We start from the raw sequence: 27,907 nt of genomic DNA, 5'->3' as shown, positions 1-27,907 counted from the left end.
TGGCCAAACAGTTTTATTTTTGTGTCATCAGACCAGAGGATATTTCTCCAAAAAGTACGATCTTTGTACCCATGTGCAGTTGAAAACCGTAGTCTGGCTTTTTTATGGCGGTTTTGGAGCAGTGGCTTCTTCCTTGCTGAGCAGCCTTTCAGGTTATGTCGATATAGGACTCGTTTTACTGTGGATATACTTTTGTACCTGTTTTCTCCAGCATCTTCACAAGGTCCTTTGCTGTTGTTCTGGGATTGATTTGCACTTTTCACACCAAAGTACATTAATCTCTAGGAGACAGAACGCGTCTCCATCCTGAACGGTATGATGGCCGCGTGGTCCCATGGTGTTTATACTTGCGTACTATTGTTTGTGTAGATGAACGTGGTACCTTCAGGCGTTTGGAAATTGCTCCCAAGGATGAACCAGACTTGTGGAGGTCTACAATTCTTTTTTCTGAGGTCTAGGCTGATTTCTTTTGATTTTCCCATGATGTCAAGCAACGAGGCACTGAGTTTGACAGTAGGCCTGGAAATACATCCACAGGTACACCTCCAATTGACTCAAATGATGTCAATTAGCCTATCAGAAGCTTCTAAAGCCATGACATCATTTTCTGGAATTTTCCAAGCTGTTTAAAGGCACAGTCAACTTAGTGTATGTAAACTTCTGACCCACTGGAATTGTGATACAGTGAATAATAAGTGAAATACTCTGTCTGTAAACAATTGTTGGAAAAAATATGTGTCATGCACAAAGTAGATATCCTAACTGACTTGCCAAAACTATAGTTTGTTAACAAGAAATTTGTGGAGTGGTTGAAAAATGAGTTTTAATGACTCCAACCTAAGTGTATGTAAACTTCCGACTTCAACTGTATATCAAATAAGATTATGTAAAATAAAATGTATGACAGCTTTTTTTACAAACTTTTATTTATTTTACTATGTCAATATGTCTTTGTTAATGTGTTGGCACCAAAACGGAGTTAATTGAAAATGCCATTGTTGATTAATGCTTTTTTAATTAATTAGGCTATTTTCTCTTTAACCATATGGTCTATCCACTAGAAACTCATGAACAATATGGACACAGATAGAAAACATTTATACTATATATGAATACATTTAAAAGTTATTGAAGTATAAATTACCAAAGTTACCCAAGATTGCCATAGATGACATGTTAATTACCAAAATTACTAAATGTTCTGGTAACTTTGTTAAAATACTGGTAGCTGTGCAATCCTACTCACACATGAAACATAGAGCTCGACATCACAAAACAACTAGTTAAATCCGTATAAAAAGTAGGTTGCCTTTATTAGAAGCCGGGAAACCAAAATGTCATCAACATCATTGTTGTCGTTAATACTTTAAGACCACAATATTGCCTTCATCATCATCATCATCATTACCATCATCGTCGCTACTCACTTTTCCACAACATGCAAAATATTCAACAGTTCAGCGTTCCCATTCCACAACACTGACAAAAGCTTCTCGGCGCAATCACCTGTAAGAATCACAATTTTGCTTACATTTACATTGCCAGTACAATTTAAGATACATAGAAATAAACAAATGAAAAGCAATATAAATGCAGGGATACTGAAGAAAGGATGGGAAAGAAATAGTAAATCCATTGTTTGTCATGGTCATGTGTTCATGTTAAACAGGGGGATTCAAATCTGGGCCTGGAGGTACACAGCACTACTGGTTTCAATCCTTCCCCTGATTCAAACCTCTTACCATGTAAGAGAGTTCTCTGGCCAACCAGTGACATGAATCATTCGATTAACTAGCAGAAAAGAAGCCTAGAAGTATGGACCTTATAGCCCTGTGTGGGAGCCCCTACTGCCTGGACACAGAAACCCCACACAGTGCAAGCATTCAGTGTCATTCAGGAACATGATACAAGTCCTATACAAAGATGACCAATCCAAATTAACTCCTAACCCTAAGGCCCATGTGTAGCCAAGGTTTGAATAGGCAATTTGGTAATCAATAACGTTTGATTTTTGTCATCAAAATGTGCTAATACCCATCTTTGATCTACAGAAGTGCTTGGACCTGTAGGGGCCAGTTTGGAGTTAGGCATATAAACACTTGTCCACTGCCATCAGGAGGGTACCAGGGAAAGTACACCAGAACCAAGGTTTCGGTTTTGGTCTGCTGAAACATCTTCTAGGGCACATATTTGCAGTCTTGAGCGATTTGGTATTGGTCAGAACATCATTGGGTCTGACGGATAGGCCAAAAAATATATACATACAGTGGTCCCTTGGTATAATAACAGCTTTGATCTCGGTCAGCTAGGTCTTCTATTTCATTATTTTCCTTTGATGACAGACACCCCCTCCACGTCGTCCTCTAATACTATGTTAGATCTATGGCTTCAGTTGGTCAACATCCAAGGCAGAGCACTCATTTGCTGAATTCCAAAGTGACCACTAGCCCCAACGCCCTAGGCACTCCTGTAGGCCGGGTGGAATCATTTAAGATCTACAGGTTTAGTATTCACCATAACATCCCTCCAATCCCCATGTATCACACCATACCAAGTGCTCCTCTAGTTTAGTAGTACCAAGGGAATATAAGGCAATAAGAAAGCGCCCAAACTTGTTTTAATTACTAGTAGCTTTAATTCTCAGCGAAAACAATAATGAACCCACATAGACCAAGAATGCTTTACAATACCATAGGTTTGGCTCAAAAATATTTTTCAACCCAGGGAGGAGTAACAAACATTCTCTTGCACTCATTTCATGGCTTCTCTCTCACTTCTGCCCTTGTACACTCCTATTTGCAGATCTGAAACAACCGGGAAGGCATAAGCAGTGGTTTGACCAAGATTCCTTCATATAGAGTACCACTGTATGAGTCATAATACCTAGCGGTCAAAAAAGGAATTGGTTCCAATCGTTTTTCCACCATTCATTTTTCCCCATAGTGGATTTTAGAAACACTTCAAATAAAATAAGGACTTGTTTCGTGTAGGCTGACCTCGGCGTGACGTTTTGATAACGGTGTGAATCTCTCTAGGACAATGTGACTTAATATATTGGCCTGTATTTACCCACCTAAAATGAAATGCTAATTAGCTGCTAATGTGGCTATCATAAAGAACTACAAACGCCATGATCATCTGGATAAGACCCCTGAATCGAGGCAAAAGGTAAGAATCTCTGGGTTAACTAATAAATTGGCTAAATTTCTTTAAATTGACAATTCTGTGAACTGTTTTGTGCAAGTTTTACATTGACAATTTACCTGTTAGAAAAGATGCCAGCTTGAGATGACATGCAGGGATTTGTAGTCTTGCTAATGTCTACTTTGATGCTAATTAGCATTTTTGAATCAGAGTAAATAGAGCCAAATATATTTAATAAGTCACCTTGTCTGAGAGATATTTACATGGTTATCAAAACATCGCCAGTTTAAGCCTAAACAAAACACAGCCCTTATTTTAAGTGTTTCTAAAATGTATGGTGGAAAAACGATTGGAACCATTTACGTTTGACTGCCAGGTTTTATGGGTATTATGGCACCACTGTGGGGATCTATTGCTGTCACTTATCCAGTCCTATCAGATCTGTGAAGGGCAGAATAGGGGAAATGCAGCTAGTGTTTATTGGTTGTAGAGGAGAGCAGAGGAGAGGTATAGAGCAAAACATAAGCCGGCATCACTGTTGACTACATCAACACCCTGACTTCTTCTCTGTCTGTCTGAGGTGAATGAGCCGTGTGTGTGTGAGAGAGGGGAGTGAGTATGAGCTGAGTGCAGGAGAGAGAGAGCGCGTGAGATGAGCGATAGAATAAGAGAAAAGGAGAAGAGTGGAACAGAAGAGTGGAACAAAGGAGTTGCTGGGTCTGCTGTCCCAGTCTGCCTAAACCCAGCAGAAAAACAGATGGATAGGGTCGACTTTTCTTTTTAAAATCAAGATACATTTTATTTATTTTCTTAAAAAACAAACATTACAAAAAATCTGAATAGAGAATTGAAACAAAACAAAAAAAACAAAAAAACATTCATTTTAGGGGCTCTCAAAAAACAACTCTCGATTCAATTAAAAAAGGCTTGTGGATGCCTGGCACAAAGGGTTGAACAATGAAAGGATGCTCTGGCCATGCCAGGGTAGTGTGTGTGTGTGTGTGTGTGTGTGTGTGTGTGTGTGCTGGCATGGGTGTATGGTTTATGCATGTGTCATGCCCAGCACAGGGGCAGCCAAAATCTCAGAACCACAAACCAATGGTAGAGGGTCTAGGGTGAGGAAACACCAAACCCCCTGAGTGTGTGCTCCATCACAACCACACACTGGTAGTACCAGCACACAGCAAACAAACAGGCTCTCTTAGGGCTGATCTAGGACCTGCTTCCATGAGCATCTCTCTTACAACATAATTACCGTTTACAGCTCAGAGCAATCTCTCTGTCTAAAGCACAATAACACACTGCTACTCCAAAGTGATCTTCAACTCTGTTCCTTGTACTATGAATGTACTGTTATAATAAAATAAACAATTCATCTCAAAGCACGACTGAACAGTTTCATATTCAATAACAAAACAAGCTTTGTGTATGTGTTATACTGAAGGTCCTTGACACAGGGCCAGAGCTTAACTTCAGAGTAGGTGGAAATACAACAGCATTAATTCAACCAAGTTAACATTTAAAATAACAACCGTAAAACCTTCCTTAAAACGTATTGTGTTTGAGAGTTTAAAAAGCACTTTGTCAGTGTCGGCACAGCGCTATGGGGTTAGTGGGCACAGGACCTAAGGGAGAACAATCTCACACGCTTACATATCCTCCCTCTGAGTCTCCAGTGTGGCCTTCTCTGATTAGTCAGCGTTGGGCTGTAACTAAACCAATGGATATTGTGGAACAGTGAATAAAAAAAACAGTGCTTTGATTGGACAACAGCAGTCCACTGAGAAACCAGGATAGAGATGGAAACCCTAACCCAGACAGACTGAACAAACCCAGGGCTCAGTAATCACTGATCTAACACTACTGGATAGGTCAAGCAAGGGTTATACTACATAGCTTTCACCTATCCAGTCATGTCAGACCAAAGATTACTTGGGGAGGAGAGGGGAATGGAGAACTCAGCAGATAAAGAAGATGGCTAGAATATATATATATATTTTTTTATTGAAGGCTCACTTGCACACACATCAGCCTGCAGAAAGAAAACCAGTGACTCCACACTTCAAGCGACTGTTGAGGACAGATGTCCACTAGCACGGAGCTCTCAGAAAGGCAAACTAACAAAGCCTAAAGAACCATTTTCTGAGCTTCACACAGACTTGTGTAGGAAAGACTAATGCAGTCACTGCGAAGAGGGAGATGAAAAAGAGAAGAGAGGTGTGCCAATAGAGGTGTAGCTGAGCAGAGGGGACAGGGATGGAGGAATGGGACATGTTCAGAGAGATGGAGTAAAATCTCAATGTCCTCAGTCAGTCAGTCATTACGGGAAGCCAGACACTAAACAACAAACACTAAACAACAAATCCACATGAGGTTGAAACCATTGAGCCAGGCCACCAATGAAACCAAAATAAACTCTAAACCAAGAGAAACAAAAACTTGAGAAGGTAAAGAGAGAGAGGGAAGGGGAGGGGGAGAGAGAGGTGGGAGTTCTGTGGGTCTAGTCTTCCCCAGAGGGTACGTCCTCTTCCGATCCGTCCTCCTCTTCCTCCTCCTCCTCCTCCTCATCTTCCTTTTCCTTCTTCTCCTTCTCCTTCCCGGGTGCCTCCTTTGTTTTCTTGGGAGTGGGGGAGGAGTCCTTCTTCACCACCACCTCCTCCTCCTCCTCCTCCTCCAGAGGGCTCTCTGGCTCCTCCTCTTCCTCCTCTTTGGGCGAGCTCTTCTCCAGGGCCTTGGCAGCACTGGGGCGACCTTTACCCTTTCCTTTCATTGGGCTGGGGGTCACTGGGGGAGGAGAGGCACACAAAGTTATGGACACATTCATTCAATGAAGTTATGAGGCTGGGAAGATACTTACACATTATCTGGGAAAAAAAGCATTTAACAACCGATGCCTGCAGTTCTGAAGAATATGGGTGATTGATTCATGGTGAGCGGTCCTACCAGTGGCCTTTAGTCGTGGTTTGGGGGATTTCTTTTCCTTCCTTTCTGGCCGGCTCCGTTTGATCACCTTCTTGCTGCTCCTCTTGCTCTTGGAGCGGCCATAGTCACTATCATCATCATCCTCAACCATGAAGTCTTCATCACTGCCCGACTCATCAGCTAGAGAGAGGAGGACGAGGTGGTGATTATTGGTAATTTCACCTGACAAATACACTACATGGCCAAAAGTATGTGGTCACCTGCTCGTCAAACATCTCATTCCAGAATCATGGGCATTAATATGTAGTTGGTCCCCCTTTGCTGCTATAACAGCCACCAGTCTTCTGGGAGGCTTTGCACTAGATGTTTGAACATTGCTGCGGGGACTTGCTTCCATTCAGTCAAAAGAGCATTAGTGAGGTCGGGCACTGACGTTGGGCGATTAGGCCTGGCTCGCTGTCGACATTACAATTCATCCCAAAGGTGTTCACTGGGGTTGAAGTCAGGGCTCTATGCAGGCCAGTCAAGTTCTTCCACACCGATCTTGACAAACCATTTCTGTATGGACCTTCCTTTGCGCACAGGGTGCATTGTCATGCTGAAGCAGGAAAGGGCCTTTCCCAAACTGTTGCCACAATGTTGGAAGCACTGAATCATCTAGAATGTCATTGTATGCCGTAGCGTTAAGATTTCCCTTCACGGGTACAAAGGGGCCTGAACCATGGAAAACAGCCGCAGACTATTATTCCTCCTCCAAACGTTCCCGTTGGCACTATGCATTCAGCCAGGTAGCATTTGCCTGGCATCCGCCAAACCCAGATTTGTCCGTCAGACTGCCAGATGGTGAAGCATGATTCATCAGTCCAGAGAATGTGTTTCCACTGCTCCAGAGTCCAATGGCGGTGAGCTTTACACCACTCCAGCTGATGCTTGGCATTGCGCATGGTGAGCTTAGACTTGTGTGCGGTTGCTCGGCCATGGAAACCAATTTCTTGAAGCTCCCGAGGAACAGTTCTTTGTTACTCGGTAGTGAGTGTTGAAACCGAGAACAGACAATTTTAACGTGCCACAGCACTCGGCAATCCCGTTCTGTGGGTTTGTGTGGTCTATCAATTTGCGGCTGAGCAGTTGATGCTCCCAGACGTTTCCACTTCCCAATAACTGCACTTACAGTTGCTCTGCTAGAGCAGAAATTTTACAAAACTTACTTGTTGGAAAGGTGGCATCCTATGACGGTGCAGCGTTGAAAGTCACTGAGCTCTTCAGTAAGGCCAGTCTACTGCAAATGGTTTCATGGTTTTGATAATATTGCAATAATATTTTTGCTCTAGTTTGCAGTTTATATGCACACACACACTACCATTCAAAAGTTTGGGGTCACTTGGAAATGTCCTTGTTTTTGAAAAGCACATTTTTTGTCCATTAACATCAAATTGATCAGAAATACAGTGTAGACATTGTTAATGTTGTAAATGACCAATGTAGCTGGAAACGGACGATTTGTTATGGAATATCTACATAGGCGTACAGAGGCCCATTACCAGCAACGATCACTCCTGTGTTCCAATGGCACATTGTGTTAGCTAATCAAAGTATATAATTTTAAAAGGCTAATTGATCATTAGATAACCCTTTCGCACGGAATAGCCTCCATTACTCAGAACAAGAATAGACTGACAAGATTCAGAAGAAAGTCCTTTTTTTCTGGCCATTTTGATCCTGTAATCGAACCCACAAATGCTGATGCTCCAGATACTCAACTAGTCTAAACAAGGCCAGTTGTATTGCTTCTTTAATGAGGACAACAGTTTTCAGCTGTGCTAACAATTGTAAAAGGGTTTTCTAATGATCAATTAGCCTTTTAAAATGATAAACTTGGATTAGCTAACACAATGTACCATTAGAACACAGGAGTGATGGTTACTGATAATGGGCCTCTGTATGCCTATGTAGATATTCCATTAAAAAAAAAAATCTGCCGTTTCCAGCTACAATAGTCATTTACAACATTAACAATGTTTACACTGTATTTCTGATCAATTTGACATTATTCTAAAATTAAAAAAAATAAAGTGATTTTCTTCCAAAAACAAGGATATTTCTAAGTGACCATATGTGTATATATAAAATCGTGAGAATCACAATACATTTTGTGATAATATCGTGATAATACCGTATCTTGAGGTCCCTGGCAATTCCAAGCCCTAGTGTAGTGGTTAGTTTATGGTCTGGGTTAGCCCAAGATGTACTCTTATGGAGCCTAATGTTACCTTTACTCCTAAAGGTTCAAGGACCTTGTTATTTTCAGCGGTAGACTGGCTCTGGCAGGAAAAACAGACAAATACATCTAAACGCGACTCGATTCTCAATTGCGATACAGTTCTAGAACCATAAATCCCGTTCATATCAAAATAATTTCACAAATGCAAAATACACACTTAAGACCAGCCTTATCACATTTGCAGCCAACAGTATTTTTCTGTTACACACAGGTATTCGGTATGGAACGCCGTTTGGGTCTTTGCGTGTCAAAAAAAGTTACCAGTCAATTAACACAATTCGATTATAGAATGCTGTGTGTGCTGAATTTTCACGTGCAAGCCAAGCGCCAACACTATCAGTAGCACTGTCAATGCTGTACAAACAAAGTCTGCAAACAAGCACACACCGGCCACGAACGATGTGTTTACAATACCGCGTTGGTAATAATGACTTATTTATTCAACTGCAACTTCTGGGGTAGCTAGCTAGCAATGACCAGTAGAAACTGCACTCATTTTCATTATTCTTAACAATGATTTAGGAATCCTTGTGAGTACGTATTAGCTAGGTAACCACTTGTTGTTCGCCTATTGAAATTGTACTTAACCCTGTTGCCCAAAGCTAACGTTATAAGCAGCCAGCTAGCTTCATCTGGCTAGTGAGGCTCAACCGGACCAGGATGTGTTGTGAAGCTAGCCACAATAAAGATTAGGCACAATAGTGGAATTTGCGGTTTGCCTTCAAAATAAAAGTACCTCTTTGAAAATGATGGTTACAATTGGTGGAATCATGCCATATTTAGACTAGATCATGTTAAACAAGGTTGGGATGTGAAACAATGAAATGGGGGTATCAGTCTACTCGGTGACACCCACAGAACACAACTGAAGGGCTTATGCAAATATTAGCGTTGTAGCGCTTATCGCGGGACTGACTGTGTGGAATCACCTACCCAGTCAGCCTATTGTGTGCATTGACATTCATATTGCACTGTACATCTTTACCTAAGGATTGGGGATCAATGAAATGGGGAATCAGTCTACTCAATACCAAAGAGATTTTTCCCCAACGTACTCCTCAGAGTTATCAGACTCCAAAACATCCATGCAGTATTGTTTTTTCCTCCGGAATAGTGTTCAATACACATAGGTTGACAATAAATGTGGCTCAATTCACAGTTGTTTCAGAGACCCGCAATAACATGCTGACCAAACCGGACACGTCGCGTGTGCGAGCGTTGCAAAATAAATTTAGAAATTCATGTTATTCAATTATTGCACCCACACTGCTCGCGCGACAACAAGCGTCTGCGACGCCTATGGCTAAAATAGAAGCCATTCCTTTTTCTGACGCAGATTGCGCTGCAAGTCCTGCCTCTACCATCTCCTCATTGGTTTATAGAAGCAGGTACCCACGTGCCATCTCCTCATTGGTTATACCCACATGGGTGATTGAAAGATGAAATGTTTTGCCGGTCGTCGTGGTAATACTATGAAAGTGTAGATACCAATCACCATATAAATTCAAAGATGGAAAAGCCTGGAAGGAGGAGAGATGACTAGAAACGAGTCAGTTGGCCGTTTTATGTGTGGATTAATTGTCGGAGTAGAGGACCTTGTGCATTTCAGGTAAAATAACAACTCAATGTTTACATCCCAGGACAAATTAGCTAGCAACAGCAAGATAGCCAAATAGGACAAATTAGCTAGCAAGTGCAAACTAACTAGCTAAATTGTCATACATGTTTAATGCTTTTCGACCTGTCCCCAAATTAATGCCATTGGTTCAGAGTTTGTTTTGATATTTTAACCTGCGTGTCGTGATCGCGTTTGGTGTAGGGGGACAAAATACATTTATGCACGATAGCGCACGCGTGCAGCCGGATTGGGTTCCGTGTAAGAGCTACGACGCTAATCTTCTCTGGGTGTCACTGAGTAGACTGATACCCCATGTCATTGATCCACAATCCATAGGTAAGGCTGTACAGTGAAATAAGTATGCCCCTAATGCAATTCTAAAGTCTAATACATCAGTGTGATTTCAACAAATCAAATTTTATTTGTCACATACACATGGTTAGCAGGTGTTAATGCGAGTGTAGCGAAATGCTTGTGCTTCTAGTTCCGACCATGCAGTAATATCTAACAAGTAATCTAACCTAATAATTTCACAACAACTACCTTATACACACACAAGTGTAAAGGAATGAATAAGAATATGTACATAAAAATATATGAATGAGTGATGGCCGAACGGCATAGACAAGATGCAGTAGATGCTATAGAGTACAGTATATACATATGAGATGAGTAATGTAGGGTATGTAAACATTATATAAAGTGGCATTGTTTAAAGTGGCTAGTGATACATTTATTACATCAATATTTCCATTATTAAAGTGGCTGGAGTTGAGTCAGTATGTTGGCAGCAGCCACTCAATGTTAGTGATGGCTGTTTAACAGTCTGATGGCCTTGAGGTAGAAGCGGTTTTTCAGTCTCTCGGTCCCCGCTTTGATGCACCTGTACTGACCTCGACTTCAGGACGATAGTGGGGTGAACAGGCAGTGGCTCGGGTGGTTCTTGTCCTTGATGATCTTTTTGTCCTTCCTGTGACATTGGGTGGTGTAGGTGTCCTGGAGGGCAGGTAGTTTTCCCCCGGTGATGCGTTGTGCAGACCTCACTACCCTCTGGAGAGCCTTGCGGTTGTGGGCGGAGCAGTTGCCGTACCAGGCGGTCATACAGCCCGACAGCATGCTCTCGATTGTGCATCTGTAAAAGTTTGAGAGTGTTTTTGGTGACAAGCAGAATTTCTTCCGCCTCCTGAGGTTGAAGAGGCGATGCTGCGCCTTCTTCACCACACTGTCTGTGTGGGTGGACCATTTCAGTTTGTCTGTGATGTGTACGCCAAGGAAAAATCCTTCTCAACTACTGTCCTGTCGATGTGTATAGGGGGCTGCTCCCTCTGCTGTTTCCTGAAGTCCACGATCATCTCCTTTGTTTTGTTGACGTTGAGTGTGAGGTTATTTTCCGAAGGCCCTCACCTCCTCCCTGTAGGCCGTCTCGTCGTTGTTGGTAATCAGGCCTACCACTGTAGTGTCGTCTGCAAACTTGATGATTGAGTTGGAGGCGTGCATGGCCACGCAGTCATGGGTGAACAGGGAGTACAGGAGAGGGCTGAGAACGCACCCTTGTGGGGCCCCAGTGTTGAGGATCAGCGGGGTGGAGATGTTACCTACCCTCACCACCTGGGGGCGGCCCATCAGGAAGTCCAGGACCCAGTTGCACAGGGCGGGGTCGAGACCCAGGGTCTCGAGCTTAATGACGAGTTTGGAGGGTAATATGGTGTTAAATGCTGAGCTGTAGTCGATGAACAGCATTCTTACATAGGTATTCCTCTGGTCCAGATGGGTTAGGGCAGTGTGATTGCGTCGTCTGTGGACCTATTGGGGCGGTAAGCAAATTGGAGTGGGTCTAGGTGGAGGTGATATGATCCTTGACTAGTCTCTCAAAGCACTTCATGATGACGGAAGTGCATGCTACGGGGCGGTAGTCATTTAGCTCAGTTACCTTAGCTTTCTTGGGAACAGGAACAATGGTTGCCCTCTTGAAGCATGTGGGAACAGCAGACTGGGTTAAGGATTGATTGAATATGTCCGTAAACACACCAGCCAGCTGGTCTGCGCATGCTCTGAGGACGTGGCCAGGGATAACACGTTTAAATGTTTTACTCCCGTTGGCTGCAGTGAAGGAGAGCCCGCAGGTTTTGGTAGCGGGCCATGTCAGTGGCACTGTATTGTCCTCAAAGCGAGCAAAGAAGTTGTTTAGTTTGTCTAGGAGCAAGACATCGTGGTCCGCGACTGGGCTGGTTTTTCTTTTGTAGTCCGTGATTGACTGTAGACCCTGCCACATACCTCTCATGTCTGAGCCGTTGAATTGCGACTCTACTTTGTCTCTATACTGACACTTAGCTTGTTTGATTGCCTTGCGGAGGGAATAGCTACACTGTTTGTATTCGGTCATGTTTCCGGTCACCTTGCCCTGATTAAAAGCAGTGGTTTGCGCTTTCAGTTTTACGCGAATGCTGCCATCAATCCACGGTTTCTTGTTGTGGAATGTTTTAATAGACGCTGTGGGTACAACATCACCGATGCACTTCCTAATAAACTCGCTCACCGAATCAGCGTATTCATCAATGTTGTTGTTCGACGCTATGCGGAACATATCACAGTCCACGTGATCGAAGCAATCTTGAAGCGTGGAATCCAATTGGTCGGAACAGCATTGAACAGACCTGAGCACAGGTGCTTCCTGTTTTAGTTTCTGTCTATAGGCTGGGAGCAACAAAATGGAGTCGTGGTCAGCTTTTCCGAAAGGAGGGCGGGGGGGGGCTTTATATGCGTCGCGGAAGTTAGAATAACAATGATCCAGGGTTTTGCCAGCCTGGGTCGCGCAAAAGATATGCTGGTAAAATTTAGGGAACCTTGTTTTCAAATTAGCCTTGTTAAAATCACCAGCTACAATAAATGCAGCCTCAGGATATGTGGTTCCAGTTTACATAGAGTCAAATGAAGTTCTTTCAGGGTCGCCGATGTGTCTGCTTAGGGGGGAATATATACACGACTGTGATTATGATCGAAGAGAATTCTCTTGGTAGATAATGTGGTCGGCATTTGATTGTAAGGAATTCTAAGTCAGGTGAACAAAAGGACTTGAGTTCCTGTATGTTGTTATGACCACGCCATGTCTCGTTAATCATAAGGCATACACCCCCGCCCTTCTTAACAGAGAGATGCTTGTTTCTGTCAGCGCGATGCGTGAAGAAACCAGGTGGCTGTACTCAGATAGCGTGTCTCAAGTGAGCCATGTTTCTGTGAAACAAAGAACGTTACAGTCTCGGATGTCTATCTGGAATGCTACCCTTGCTCGAATTTCATCTACCTTGTTGTCAAGAGACTGGACATTGGCGAGTAGTATGCTCGGGAGCGGTGCGCGATGTGCCCGTCTACGGAGCCTGACCGGAAGACCGCTCCGTCTGCGGCGCCGTTGTTTTGGGTCGCCGGCTGGGATCTGATCCATTGTCCTGGGTGATGAACCAAACAGAGGATCCGCTTCGGGAAAGTCATATTCCTGGTCGTAATGTTGGTGAGTTGACGTTGCTCTTATATCCAGTAGTTCATCCCAACTGTATGTAATAAAACCTAAGATTTCCTGGGGTAACAATGTAAGAAATAACACAAAAAAAACTAAATATTGCATAGTTTCCTAGGAACACGAAGCGAGGTGGCCATCTCTGTCGGTGCCGACAATTTAACAAATTGTCTTTTGTTGATTTTATATAACATTCCAACCTCATGGCATAATTGTACTATTTATTTGCATCACTGTCAATGGCATAATTTCATTTTGAAGGCTAACCGCAAAGTCCACTATTATGGCTAGCTTCACATAGATGGGTCCCGACCACCATTAATCAAATAAGAACCATCTTATAAATTAAGGTCATTTTAGATGACGACACCTAGTTATATAGTTATCTAGCTAACTATAGCTACTGAAACAGATTGTTGTTTTGCTATGTTTTTGGGGAAGAACATTGTTTGCATCCATCAACTAGCTAGCTTTTTTTTATGACCAGCACTGTAGGTGCGCGACACAACTACCAGCATCATAGCGTACGTATCAATGAATCATTGTGACATATGAAATAAAATACGAGTGATAGTGTAATCAATGTGTAATAACTACGTAAAAAAAATGTATGAACACGTTAAATTATTATGTGACGTGCAGTCATATTCAGGTTCTGATTGGCCCCAAAACTTATTTGACACATCATATAGTGTTATTTGATGTGTATCCTTTTTGACATGCAAAGACCCAAACGGCGTTCCATAATTCGGATCATGCTAGATAGCTAATTAGCACAGGTGGTCCCTCTGACTTCCGTAAACAGGCGCTGTGACATGGAGATATGGCCTGTGGGAACACTAACCCTATCAAAGGTGTCTCCATTAACATTTTTTATGATTTACGCTATATGAAAGATAAAGGTCCTTATGCTTCCAGAACCGTGCGTCAAGCGATGCGTGTTAATGTTCAGACCGAACATCGCGGCTCTTAACAAAACTCCCCCCATACAGAAGACGCCTTCGTAGGGCTGGACGGTACACTGTATTTTACATTATAACGGTAATGATGCACGAACCTGTTTGGGTTTTTAGTTTACCTTCTCCAATGGGATTTGAATGTTTGGTTTGTTAAATGGAATAAGCTGTGTGTGCCTCCACTTTTACAGTTTACTTCGCTAATTGAGTCATCTCTCCAAATGCCGCTTTCCACACAGACTTAGCCCCGCCCCGTCACTCAAGGAACGCCTTTGTTATTCCTCGACCCCAAGACGCTTGCATTCAGTCTGCATGGTCATTGCAGCACATACAACAATGTTGATGACAATGACATTTTCACTTTGCTTCTTAATATAAATCCACTAACTTACTACAATTACCTTATTTGTTTGTGTTTCTTACATCTGCAAACAGCTAGTTTGTCTTTTCTTGAAGTTGAATTGAACAGTATAAAACAATCAGAAACTAGAAAGACCCATTTAAATCACTTAGAATGTATGCATTGCCATCCTAGGGTCACGCACTAAGCTAATTTTATACAGTCAATTATTAGATTTTTTTAATACCGTGCTATTATATTTTGGCCATATTGCCCAGGCCTATGCCTTCAATTCAAAGACTTATTTGTAATGTAATGGAACAGAGTCATGATCAAGGGCTAGGTCCAGGTAGGCCTGTTTTCTTTTGAGTGGTTGACTTACGGTCTGCGAAGGCCTCCTCCTTGTCTTCGCGTTCCTCGTCCTCACTGCCTCCGTCTCCCAGCAGGATCTCTCTCTGTTTAGACACGGCCTTGGTGGCAGCCTGGCGCACCGTACGCACCTTACGACTCACCTCCTCATCACTGTCATCTAACACACAGAAATGGGTAGCCAGGTTATAACACAGTCATATTAGAACTGCCGTACACACAGACACCTCAGTGTATGAGTCTTACCTGCGGGTCGTTTTCTCTTGGGTGTCCTCTTAGTGGGCTTTGCCACCTTGGCCGTCTTTCCCTTTTTGCCTCGTTTAGCCTCGTAGTCGCTCCCTCCATCCTCATCATCTTCCTCTCCAAAGTCGTTGTCTTCATCACTGCCAAAGTCATCTGCAACCAAACAGAAAAACATTACCTGTAGCCCGGTCACATAACTCCTGGCCACTAGCCTGGGCCCCTTCCCATAGCCCTAGTCCCCTTCCGTCCTTGATAGTGTTTTCCATTAGCACCAGGTCGGCTAAATCAGCCAGTCACAGACTCATTTCTACTTTGACTTCATATTAACTAGGCTACTTTCCATTTAAATGCACTAGTCTGTCGAGCACTCTCCCGCTAGAATGAACGATATGCATCTTCTAGTGATCTATTGATTAGGCGCCTGTCAGTCACAAAGCGAGCGATATCAGGGAAACTCAGTCTGCCGTCTGTCCCTTCTCCGGTACAATTTGAGTGCGCTGTGGTTGGTTGCAGTCAAATGTCTTTACACGGAGGGAGAGCATGATGCTTGTAAATTTGCGCATCCCATGTAATGGAAGTGGTAATGATGAGTCAAAATTTACGTAACCCAATTAGTAATCAAATATTTGCAGCATTTTGCCAAAAATGGACTACATCAAGATCCAGATATTTGTATTTTATCTGAAAACAATGTGGATTCTGAGGTTACTACTGATGGTCTTACAGTACCCGTGCTGATAGAACGGGCGGTGGTGGTGGTGTTGCTGCTATCTGTACAAAAAGTCACCTTCCTGTGTCTCTTAAAGGCTATCTAGCTAAGTCTTCAACTAGGTTCTAATTCCAACGCAACTGTTCTGGGAGTCTACCGCCCTAAGAAATGTTTGGTAACTAGTCCCGCTGACTTTGTCGCAGGTGACTTTAACGTGTCCTGAGGAACCCAAGACTTAGACCGTTTAAAGGATTTTTTTGTAATAACCTAAACCTCACCCAGTTGATTACCAAGTCCACATGACCAAATCTGGCCTGATGTTTACAAATACTCCAGAGAAATGTGTGGCTAGTGGTGTTGTTTTCTCCCTGGATATTAGTGACCACTGTCCTATTGTTTGTATTAGAGATGTTAGGACTCATTAGGACAAAACCATGCATTATTACAAAGAGACATTAACATCTCTACCATTGTGATCTTGATGGTATCGTCGCTATACCGGATTCTGAATTGGCTCTTAATCACTGTATTACTGTTTTTAACACCACTGCAGATAATAATATAAACTGACTCCGGCCAGGACTGGCAATCCTTCAGAGAATTGCGAATTGTGTTTTTAAAAGCTAAATCTGATTATTATATTAAAAAACACTCGCTGACTGTACTGGAAATCCCTATAAAATCTGGAAAACTGAAATCATTAAAAGGTTGTACTTCCTCTACTCTTCCCTTACAAATGAATGTAGAGTCTGGCCCTATAACTGATAACATTAATATAATTAATTAAATCAACATTTGATTTCTGCAGATAGAATTCAAAAGCCTACTCAATGCGAGAATGTACTGGATGTTGATGGGGGAACTTTATTGAATAATTTAGAAAATGTCAGTCAGGGTTTTTCCTTTCGGCAATTCACAAACAATGGGTTGTTGACATTAAGAAATCTACAGGGCCGACCATTTGGATCCAGGTCATTGTTGGCTCAATAACCCACATCTTTACATTTAAACACTTATCAGGAAATATTCCTAAGTGTGGAAATGTGCTGCCACTACATAAGGGAGGTGATAGTTGTCAAGATCACAACAATCATCCCATATCAAGGCTTCCTTGTCTAGCTAAGATTATTGAATCCTTGGTTAATGTGCAACTTCGTTCTTTTTTTATCAGTGAACTGTATTTTGAAAGTACATCAAATCAGGGTTTAGACCAGGGAAAAGTACTATTACTGTAACCACATCTGTTGTAAATTATATTGTCAATTCGTTGGATGCTAAGATGAATTGTGCTGCCCTATTTATAGATTTGTCAAAGGTTTTTGATACAGTTGATCATTCCATCTTACTGAGTAAGTTGTCTGTGTTAGCACCGATGCCCGTTTGTGGTTTCAGAATTTTCTTAGTGACAGAACCCAGGCTATTATGATAGGCAGGGTTAAATCCACATTTCTTCAAGTGCTTAATGGTGGTTCAATTTTGGGGCCATTGTTGTTCACGTTGTAAAAATTGACATTGGAAATACTGTTAAACACCTGTAACATTCATCGGGGCGGCAGGTAGCCTAGTGGTTAGAGCGTTGGACTAGTAACCGAAAGGTTGCAAGATCAAATCCCCGAGCTGACATGGTACAAATCTTCCATTCTGCCCCTGAACAAGGCAGTTAAACCACTGTTCCCCGGTAGGCCGTCATTGAAAATAAGAATTTGTTCTGACTTGCCTAGTTAAATAAAGGTAAAATTAAAATAAATTCATCTCTACGTAGATAAGTTATTTATTCCTGTGCCTCTTCAGTGTAGCAGGCCATTCGTGACCTTCAGCATGATTGACTCAAATAACTTACGGATCTTAACTTGGTGTTAAATGCTTATAAAACCAACTTTATGCTGTTCTCTAGGTCCCATAATGTTGACTGGGGACCTGCATATTTGCACTCCAAATGGAGCAAGTTTCTCACTATGAGAACTTGGGTATCTGGATTGATGACAAGTTGTCTTTGGAAACACAAATTGAAAATGTGACAAAGCTGAGATTATATATATTTTTATAGAAAGAAATCCTGCCTCAGTTCTGAAAACAGAAGGAAGATTGTTTAAACAACGCTTCTCCCTGTAATAGACTATGCTGACATTTACATGCATGCGGCATTCTCTGCTTTTAAACCATTGGACTCAGTATTCCAGTCACCAATATGTTTAACCACTGGGGACGGTTATAGGACCCCATTGTGTTCTGTACAAAAATGTGGGATGGACCTCTGTAAGAAGAGAGGTGCATTATTTATTCACAAAGCAGTCGTGCAGAAACTTCCTCTGGACATAACTTAATTGATTAAATTCAGACGTACAAATTACCAAACCCGTTCTCAGGGATCAATAACGCCTTTTGTCTCCACATGATAAAAAACATTTTTGGCCCCTGATGTGTGGCACAATATGCAGAAATCCTTGCAGTTAGATATTCTGGTGCCTTTCAGGCATTTAAAATGATTGATTGGAGACTTATATTACAGAATGTGATTGCTTTTCTTAAATATGTTTAATGTGTATTTTATTTGTAATGTCTTTGTAGGGCTGGTGTATTTTATATAATGTGTATTAATTTATATACATTTAAAATACTATAAAAACAACCATTTCAAAGATATGAAGTTCATATAAGGAAATCAGTCAATTGAAATGAATTCATTATGCACGAATATATGGATTTCACATGACTGAGAATACAGTGATGCATCGGTTTGTCACAGATAACTTTTTAAAGGTATGGGTGTGGATCAGAAAACCAGTCATTATCTGGTGTGACCATTTGCCTCATGCAGCACAACACATCTCCTTCGCATAGAGTTTGATCAGGCTGTTGATTGTGTCCTGTGGAATGTTGTCCCACTCCTCTTCAAATGGCTGTGCGAAGTTGCTAGATATTGGAGGGTACTCGAACACACTGTCGTACACGTAGATCCAGAGCTTCCCAAACACGGCCAACGGGTGACATGCTGGTGAGTATGCAGGCCATGGAAGAACTAGGCCATTTTCAGCTTCCAGGAATTGTGGACAGATCCTTCAGACATGGGGTCGTGCATTATCACGCTGAAACATTAGGTGATGGTGGCGAATGAATTGCACCACAATGGGCCTCAGGATTTTGTCAAAGTATCTATGTTCATTCAAATTTCCACCAATAAAATGCAATTATGTTCGTTGTCCATAGCGCATGCCTGCCCATACCATAACCACACCGCCACCGTGGGGCCGTCTGTTCCCCAACGTTGACATCAGCAAACCGCTAGCCCACACAACACCATACACGCTGTCTGCCATCTGCCCGGTACAGTTGAAAAAGTGACACCTCCCTGAATAGCACACTTATCCAGCAGGCCAGTGGCCATCGAAAGTGAGCATTTGTCTGCTGAAGTCGGTTATGGTGCCGAACTGCAATCAGGTTAAGACCCTGGTGAGGACGACGAGCACGCAGATGAGCTTCTGTGAGATGGTTTCGGAGTTTGTGCAGAAATGATTTGGTTGTGGAAAACCAGTTTCCTCAGCTGTCTGGGTGACTGGTCTCAGATGATCCCGCAGGTGAAGAAGCCAGATGTCGAGGTCCTGGGCTGGTGTGGATATTCCTGCAGTCAGCATGCCAATTGCATGCTCCCTCAACCTCTGTGGCATTGTGTTCTGCGACAAAACTGCACATTTTAGAGTGGCCTTTTATTGTCCCCAGCACAAGGTGCACCTGTGTAACAATCATACTATTTAATCAGCTTCTTGACATGCCACACCTGTCAGGTGGATGGACTATTTTGGCAAAGGAGAATGCTCACTAAAAGGGATGTAAACAAATTTGTGCAAAATATGAGCGAAATAAGTATTTCAGCTCAAGAAACAATGGACCAATACTTCACATGTTGCGTTTATATTTTTTTCAGTATAATTTGTTTTTTAAATGTATTGGGCATCATTTGTTAATGTATACAGGGCTCTCTTGTAAATAGTTGTATCTCGATGTGACTACCTGTTTAAATAAAGGTTAATAAACTAGCACAACATTTATTTAGCGATATTGTCAATATGATAGTCAAAAATAATATATTTAACTATCGATTTCTCTCCCCCCATATCACTAATTGGATCCTAACCCCAAGCTTGAACCATAGCCTCCTCTTCAGGACATTTTCCCTAACCCCAAGCTTCCACAACATCTCCACTACTGAAAGGGATCATAGACTTAACATAATTCATAGCTTTATCACAAATTTAGACTTAAACATAATATTGTTAATCAACCAGTTGACGAATGAAAATGTCAGAATGGCTTACCTGCTGAATCATTTTTGGATTTGGAGAGTTTTTCATCAGAATCCTCACTGAAACAAAAAACAACAATTGAGCATCAAGACACCACCTCTCTACACACCAAGTCTGTTTTTTAATAGAACCACCAAATCTTGAGTTGAATGCCCTCAACTCGTATTTCTAAATCATGCACGATGCCTATGGAAGATGTTCACTGACGTTTGAGTCAGGATTCAGCCGATTGCTGCGGTTCTCCGGGCTCACCTGTCCTCCTGCGAGTTCTTTGACCGCTTGCGCTTCACCTCGCGAGGAGCCGCACGAGGCTTCTTAGGCTTGTCTGAGTTCTTCCCATACTCCTCATCTACAAGGGAATTAAAAAGGGTTTACACACACAGCTTATCTACAGGGGAGAGCTGTTGCAGTTGCACACACGTACACAAACTCTTGCTCTCTCACCTGCGTCATCAGATTCCTGGAATTGTGAGTAATTCACCACCTTCTTGTTCCTGTGAAGTAAACACAAACAGAGATTTCCTATCCTGTTTCTAGTCGGTAGGATGAGGACTGTTGTCGTAAGACAAAACATGCAGAAATAATCATCATGACAGCCTTCACTAGCAGTTACATGCTGTCAGGGGGACCCAGTTAACACTTTACCCCCCCCCATCCCTAACAAACATTGCTGATTAAACTAATTGCATTTTAAACTGAAGTTCATGATTAGGTGATTATTGGAGTCAGGCGTGTTAGCTGAGGCGAAAGTGTGACACCAATCAGGCCCTCGAGGACTGGAATTGCCCATCCCGAGTACAAGTCAAAAGTCTTAATGTGGCTTCCTCTCCTTTATCTGCAACGATTTCAACACACACAGGGTGGATGAAAGCTATTTGGAGGACAGGGCTCTAAGTGCAACCATTTCGGTCACATATGCTCCTTAATATTTTTGCTGTGCAAACTGTCATTTTAAGTTGCAGGCACCAGTTATCAGCCAGATTATAATTGTTGTAATGATCAGGCGTCGCTGTACCGCTTTTTCCTATTCATGAAAAATGACTACAGAGAAAACTGCTGGTCTCGAGCCTAAAAACGATTCAAGGGTTGTGACCATATTATCAGCGCTACATTTTGCTGGATGCATCGCCGCTGGGGGCCGCATTTTACACTCAGAAACCATTTTCTTACTTTTGTCATTTACCAGACGCTCTTAACCGTAATTGGTCATGTAAGTCTCTCTGGATAAGTGCCTTGCTCAAGGGCACAGACCTTTTTTCCCTTCACCTAGTTGTCTCGGGGATTCGAACCACAACCTTTCGGTTACTTGGCCAACCCTCTTAACCGCTAGGCTACCTGCCACCCAGGTAACCATGTAGCGGGCCGTGAACACCTTGTTCAGTCATGACATTACCTCATTAGTTAGTTAACAACCTGGTAACTTCACCAGTATCCAAACATGTGGGGGCACAGAAAGAATGTTGCTTCAGGAGGACAGCTGCTTCAGGAGGTCAATGAATGAATTTCATGTTATAATACAGACGTGACATTCTTAACCTGTTAGGGCAAGGGGGCAGTATTGACACGGCTGGATAAAAAACGTACCCGATTTAATCTGGTTACTACTCCTGCCCAGTAACTAGAATATGCATATAATTAGTGGCTTTGGATAGAAAACACTCCAAAGTTTCTAAAACTGTTTGAATGGTGTCTGTGAGTAAAACAGAACTCAAATGGCAGGTCAAAACCTGAGAAGATTCTGTACAGGAAGTACCCTGTCTGACCATTTCTTGGCCTTCTTTGCCATCTCTATCCAAAACAAAGGACCTCTGCTGTTACGTGACACTTCCTACGGCTCACATGGGCTCTCAGGTGGCAAAAAGCTGAATCGTGGCTTTGCAGACTGGTTGAAAAAAAGTAGCGCGTTTGGGTAGTGGCTCACAGTACTGTGAGACTCAGGCGCGTGCCCGCGTGGACCGAATGCTTTGTTTTCTTTCCTCTGTTTACCTAAACGGAGATTCCCGGTCGGAATATTATCGCTTTTTTACGAGAAAAATGGCATAAAAATGGATTTTAAACAGCGGTTGACATGCTTCGAAGTACGGTAATGGAATATTTAGAATTTTTTTGTCACGAATTGCGCCATGCTCGTCACCCTGATTTACCATTTCGGATAGTGTCTGGAACGCACGAACAAAACGCCGCTATTTGGATATAACAATGGATTATTTTGGACCAAACCAACATTTGTTATTGAAGTAGCAGTCCTGGGAGTGCATTCTGACGAAGACAACAAAGGTAATCAAACTTTTGTAATAGGAAATCTGACTTTGGTCAGGGCTAAACTTGGTGGGTGTCTAAATGTTTTGTTCGTCACCAAACTGTTCCTGGATGGTTGGGAGAAGTCTTCGCCTCACTGTGCGTGCAGATGCACTCACACCTGCCTGCTGCCATTCCTGAGCAAGCTCTGTACTGGTGGTGCCCCGATCTCGCAGCTGAATCAACTTTAGGAGACTCTTGGGCGCCCCGAAGCCTTCTTCACAACAACTGAACTGCTCTCCTTGAAGTTCTTGATGATCCGATAAATGGTTGATTTAGGTGCAATCTTACTGGCAGCAATATCCTTGCCTGTGAAGCCCTTTTTGTGCAAAACAATGATGATGGCACGTGTTTCCTTGCAGGTAACCATGGTTGACAGAGGAAGAACAATGATTCCAAGCACCACCCTCCTTTTGAAGCTTCCAGTCTGTTATTCGAACTCAATCAGCATGACAGAGTGATCAAAGCTCATCACTAAGTTAAGGACACTGGGACTAAACACCTCCCTCTGCAACTGGATCCTAAAGTTCCTGACGGGCCACCCCCAGGTGGTAAGGGTGAGCAACAACACATCTGCTATGCTGATCCTCAACATGGGGCCCCCTCAGGGGTGTGTGCTTAGTTCCCTCCTGTACTCCCTGTTCGCCCACAACTGTGGCCAAGCACGACTCAAACACTATCATTAAGTTTGCTGACAATACAATAGTGGTAGGCCTGATCACCGACAATGATGAGACAACCTATAGGGAGGAGGTCTGAGACCTGGCAGTGTGGTGCCAGGACAACAACCCCTCCCTCAACGTGAGCAAGATAAGGGAGCTGATCGTAGACTACAGGAAAAGAGGGCCGAACACGCCCCCATTCACATCAACAGGGCTGTAGCGGACCGGGCCGAAAGCTTCAAGTTCCTTGGTGTCCACATCACCAACAAACTATCATAGTCCAAACACTCCAAGACAGTCGTGATGAGGGCACGACAATGCCTATTCCCTCTCAGGAGACTGAAAAGATTTATCACAGGTCCCCAGTTTCTCAACAAGTTCTACAGCTGCACCATCGACAGCATCCTGACCGGTTGCATCACCGCCTGGTATAGCAACTGCTCGGCATCAGACCATAAGGCGCCAAGAGAGGGTAGTGCGTACGGTCCAATACTTCACTGGGTCCAAGCTACCTCCCACCCAGGACCTCTGTACCAGGCGGTGTCAGAGGAAGGCTCAAAAAATTGTCAAAGTCTCCAGTCACCCAGTTCATAGTGTTCTCTCTACTACCACACAGCAAGCGGTACCGGAGCACCAAGTCTCGGTCAAAAAAGCTCCTTAACAGCTTCTACCCCCAAGCCATAAGACTGCTGAACAATTAATCAAATGGACACCTGGACTATTTGCATTGACCCCCCACCCTTTGTTTTGACAATGCTGTTACTCACTGTTTACTATCTATGCATAGTCACTCTAACCCTACCTACATGTACAAATTACCTCAACTAACCAGTACCCCTGTATATTAACTCAGTACCAATACACCTGTTGTATTCAGCGCATGTGACAAATACAATTTGATTTGTAACTTTTGTATTAGTAACCTGTTATGGCTAGGGGGCAGTATTTTCACGGCTGGATAAAAAAACGTACCCGATTTAATCTGGTTACCACTCCTACCCATTAACTAGAATATGCATATACTTATTACATATGGATAGAAAACACCCTAAAGTTTCTAAAACTGTTTGAATGGTGTCTGAGTATAACAGAACTCATTTGGCAGGCAAAGAACTGAGAAGGTTTCATGCAGGAAGTGGCCTGTCTGACAAGGTGTCGTTCTTCTTGTCTCTGTTTATTGAAGAGTGAGGATCTTAGCTGTCCAGTGACACTTCCTATGGCTGCCATAGGGTCTCAGAAGGCGGTAAAAAGCTGAATCGTGGCTTTGCAGGCTCTGGCTGAAAAAAAGTACCGCGTTTGGGTAGTGGCTGGTTACAGTACTGTGAGACTCAGGCTCATGCCCGCGTCGACCGAAAGCTTTGTTTACTTTCCTCTGTTTAGCTAAATGGACATTCCCGGTCGGAATATTATCGCTTTTTTAACGAGAAAAATGGATTTTAAACAGCGGTTGACATGCTTCGAAGTACGGTAATGGAATATTTAGATTTTTTTTGTCACGAATTGCGCCATGCGCACGACCCTTATTTACCCTTTCAGATAGTGTCTGGAACGCACGAACAAAACGCCGCAATTTGGATATAACGATGGAATATTTTGGACCAAACCAACATTTGTTATTGAAGTAGCAGTCCTGGGAGTGCATTCTGACGAAGACAACAAAAGGTAATCAAACTTTTATAATAGTAAATCTGATATTGGTGAGTGCTAAACTTGCCGGGTGTCTAAATAGCTAGCCCTGTGATGCCGGGCTATGTACTTAGAATATTGCAAAATGTGCTTTCACCAAAAAGCTATTTTAAAATCGGACATATCGAGTGCATAGAGGAGTTCTGTATCTATTATTCTTAAAATAATTGTTATGCTTTTTGTGAACGTTTATCGTGTGAGTAATTTAGTAAATTGTTAGCAAATTCCTCTGGAAGTTCTGAACGTCACATGCTAATGTAAAAAGCTGTTTTTTGATATAAATATGAACTTGATTGAACAAAACATGCATGTATTGTATAACATAATGTCCTAGGTGTGTCATCTGATTAAGATCATCAAAGGTTAGTGCTGCATTTAGCCGTCTTCTGGGTTTTTGTGACATTATATGCTAGCTTGAAAAATGGGTGTCTGATTATTTCTGGCTGGGTACTCTGCTGACATAATCTAATGTTTTGCTTTCGCTGTAAAGCCTTTTTGAAATCGGACAGTGTGGTTAGATAAAGCAGAGTCTTGTCTTTAAAATGCTGTGAAATAGTAATATGTTTGAAAAATTGAAGTTTTTGTATTTTTGAGGAATTTGTCATTCGCGCCACGCCTATCATTGGATATTGGAGCAGGTGTTCCGCTAGCGGAACGTCTAGATGTAAGAGGTTAAAGTTGTTTTTAGATTATACATTTTTTGGATACTGAGCACAACTTATCACAAATTGAGATTTAGATCGTTCATTTCACATTGAAATTCCCCTCAGGGAATCAAAAGGAAGATTCAATGACTTCAATGTAATGTAGAGTCAGAAGGGCAAAGATGGACGCAGATTAGACAAACATAATTCTAGGAACCACACCTGGTTCAGATAAGATGCACGACTCAGTATGGTTCTTCTCATCTCCAGTAAGTAGAAAACGTATGCATCAAAATGCAGCCAGCACAATGTATTTCCAATTATTCCAAATCAAGGCGCAACATGATTTCATCCACCTCAGTTCCCTCTATTCCACCACACCCCCAAATACACTCAGCCATCAATCATGCATCAGCAGTACGCGTTTTGATGTTAAAAATTTCCCTCACACAGATGGGGATAGTTTCTCTAGTAAACTGGATGCTTGTGTCTCACTTCTCCAGTTTCAAGGGCTCATTTGGGAAAGTGGATGAGTGGAATGGGTTAACACACACACACTACAGAAGACCAGTGCTGTAGGTGACACAGCTGACCACAGGCAGGTGCTCACCTTCAGAGCTGTGCCATAATATACACACAGGCATTAGGCATACATAACCTACATACAGTGGTCTTGCTCTCGAATACACACACCCTTCTATTTTCCCATCGCCCTGACCTAACACACACCAAAGTGATTGGAAACATTGTCTGTAATAGTAATTATAGGCTACCAAGGTACCTCATATGGTTAAATGTGCCAGCGGGAGCAAGGGGGTCAGGGCAATAAACGCTTTTACAAGCGCAGGCCCTGTCGCCACCGTGAAGACCTCAGACACACAGGCCGAAAGACAAAGTCCTGACCACCACCAGAAAAGCAATCGCCATGAGTTCAAACGACCCCCCCCCAAAAAAGAAAATTTAAAAGAGGGACCCACGCATTACCTGGGGAAAAAACCGGAGCAAGGGGAGGGGCAACCATCGACGCCACATTGCTACTTTGTTGCATATTCCTTTTGCAATATCGGTTACATTGTTGCAACAGTTGCTTGATTTGCATCCGCTACATTTTATTAACAAGCAACGTCCATGTGTGTTTAGCTTGCGAAATAGGTTTTTTTTTTCTCGCTCAAATGCGACCCTCTCGGTCTTTTCAGGCAGCGAAGAGCTAGGCGTGGGGGGGGTGACTTCTAAAGCCACTCCGCCCCCTGCTATCAGTGGAAATGTAGCTCCTCAGCTCTCCCTTTCTCGTACCGCGTTTTCACTCAAAACCAACAGGCTGCCGTCGCCCCTTTCACATTTCATTGTTCCCTAATAAGACCATAGAATAAAACAATTGCGTTTCAATGGTGGATAGTCTACTTGGAACTAGTGTAGACGTCGCTAGGCTGCGTGTTAATAAGATCACATCCCATGAGCCGATGTCCACCTCCAGTCCTGTTTTTTTATTAACGTTTCAGATGAATGGGTAGCCATATTCCCCAGTCTGGTCTACCTCCCCTCTCACACAAAATACCATGACATACCACATTCCAGGAACACATAAAATCAAGGTAAATACAACTGAAACAGAAGGGTATCGCACTAAATGATATTCGAGTAGGAGCGGTTTTTGTAGACATGATTCACACCAGATGCACGCACTCTCGCCAAGGCGCGCGCAATACAGGCATTTTCACCCCGCCATGGCGAACGAACAGTCCACATTGCAAGGATTCATGCTAGTAAGTGCGTGCACAAGGAGAAAAAAATACATTTACATAAATGTTTCATCAAATAAACGGAAATGTGGCCAAAAACACAACATGGTAGAGACGTACGTGTCTCCTGTAAAGGCAGCGTGCACGCCACACTGCCTCAGCGATGGACATATTAGAAAAACGTACCTCACTGGTCTTGACATTTTGCAGAAATACTGTAGAGGTTAAGAATGTAAGAAAGGAGAATTAAATTAAATCCAGGAAAATAAAAATGAAATCGTCCCGCTCTGCAACTCCAATGGGCGCAACGAAACGTTCCAAAGCCCGAGCTACTGCGTAAAACGAAATATACGGGAACGAATTTCTTTTCCAAACGCGATTTTAGTTTAAATTTTACCTTGAGCTACTCAAAATGGTGAATAAAACAAACTGAAACTGCAGCATGTGCGCAACCTAACTGATTGGCACTAGGGCGGGCTCTTGG

General features: G+C 42.7%; 1 protein-coding gene across 2 annotated transcripts; it reads right to left on the bottom strand.

Annotated features, from left to right (window-relative positions):
* Window positions 1-1,294: 1,294 nt before the first annotated feature.
* nucks1a (nuclear casein kinase and cyclin-dependent kinase substrate 1a) lies at window positions 1,295-27,907 on the bottom strand. 2 transcript variants are annotated; one of them, XM_014132953.2, is made up of 8 exons: window positions 27,610-27,907; window positions 20,839-20,888; window positions 20,647-20,743; window positions 20,407-20,453; window positions 15,388-15,537; window positions 15,155-15,301; window positions 6,088-6,246; window positions 1,295-5,928 (listed from the first exon to the last, which is right to left on the bottom strand). In XM_014132953.2, exons 1-8 carry the CDS (start codon window positions 27,624-27,626, stop codon window positions 5,645-5,647), a joined length of 951 nt encoding a protein of 316 aa, XP_013988428.1. In that variant the 5' UTR covers window positions 27,627-27,907; the 3' UTR covers window positions 1,295-5,644. The 2 variants fall into 2 exon arrangements, with proteins under 2 accessions (XP_013988428.1, XP_013988429.1); XM_014132954.2 differs by lacking the exon at window positions 6,088-6,246.

The sequence above is a fragment of the Salmo salar genome, chromosome ssa12 (genome assembly GCF_905237065.1).
Source record: "Salmo salar chromosome ssa12, Ssal_v3.1, whole genome shotgun sequence".
NCBI lineage: Eukaryota > Metazoa > Chordata > Actinopteri > Salmoniformes > Salmonidae > Salmo > Salmo salar.
This window is presented reverse-complemented; position numbering and strand designations above follow the sequence as displayed.

Excerpts from the sequence above, each read along its gene's own strand:
- nucks1a (XM_014132953.2), bottom strand. Across the intron at positions 20,454-20,646 it reads AAGAACTCGCAGGAGGACAG|TGAGGATTCTGATGAAAAAC; the intron begins GTGAGCCCGGAG and ends TTTTTGTTTCAG. Across the intron at positions 6,247-15,154 it reads GGAGGAGGCCTTCGCAGACC|CTGATGAGTCGGGCAGTGAT; the intron begins GTAAGTCAACCA and ends TCCTCTCTCTAG.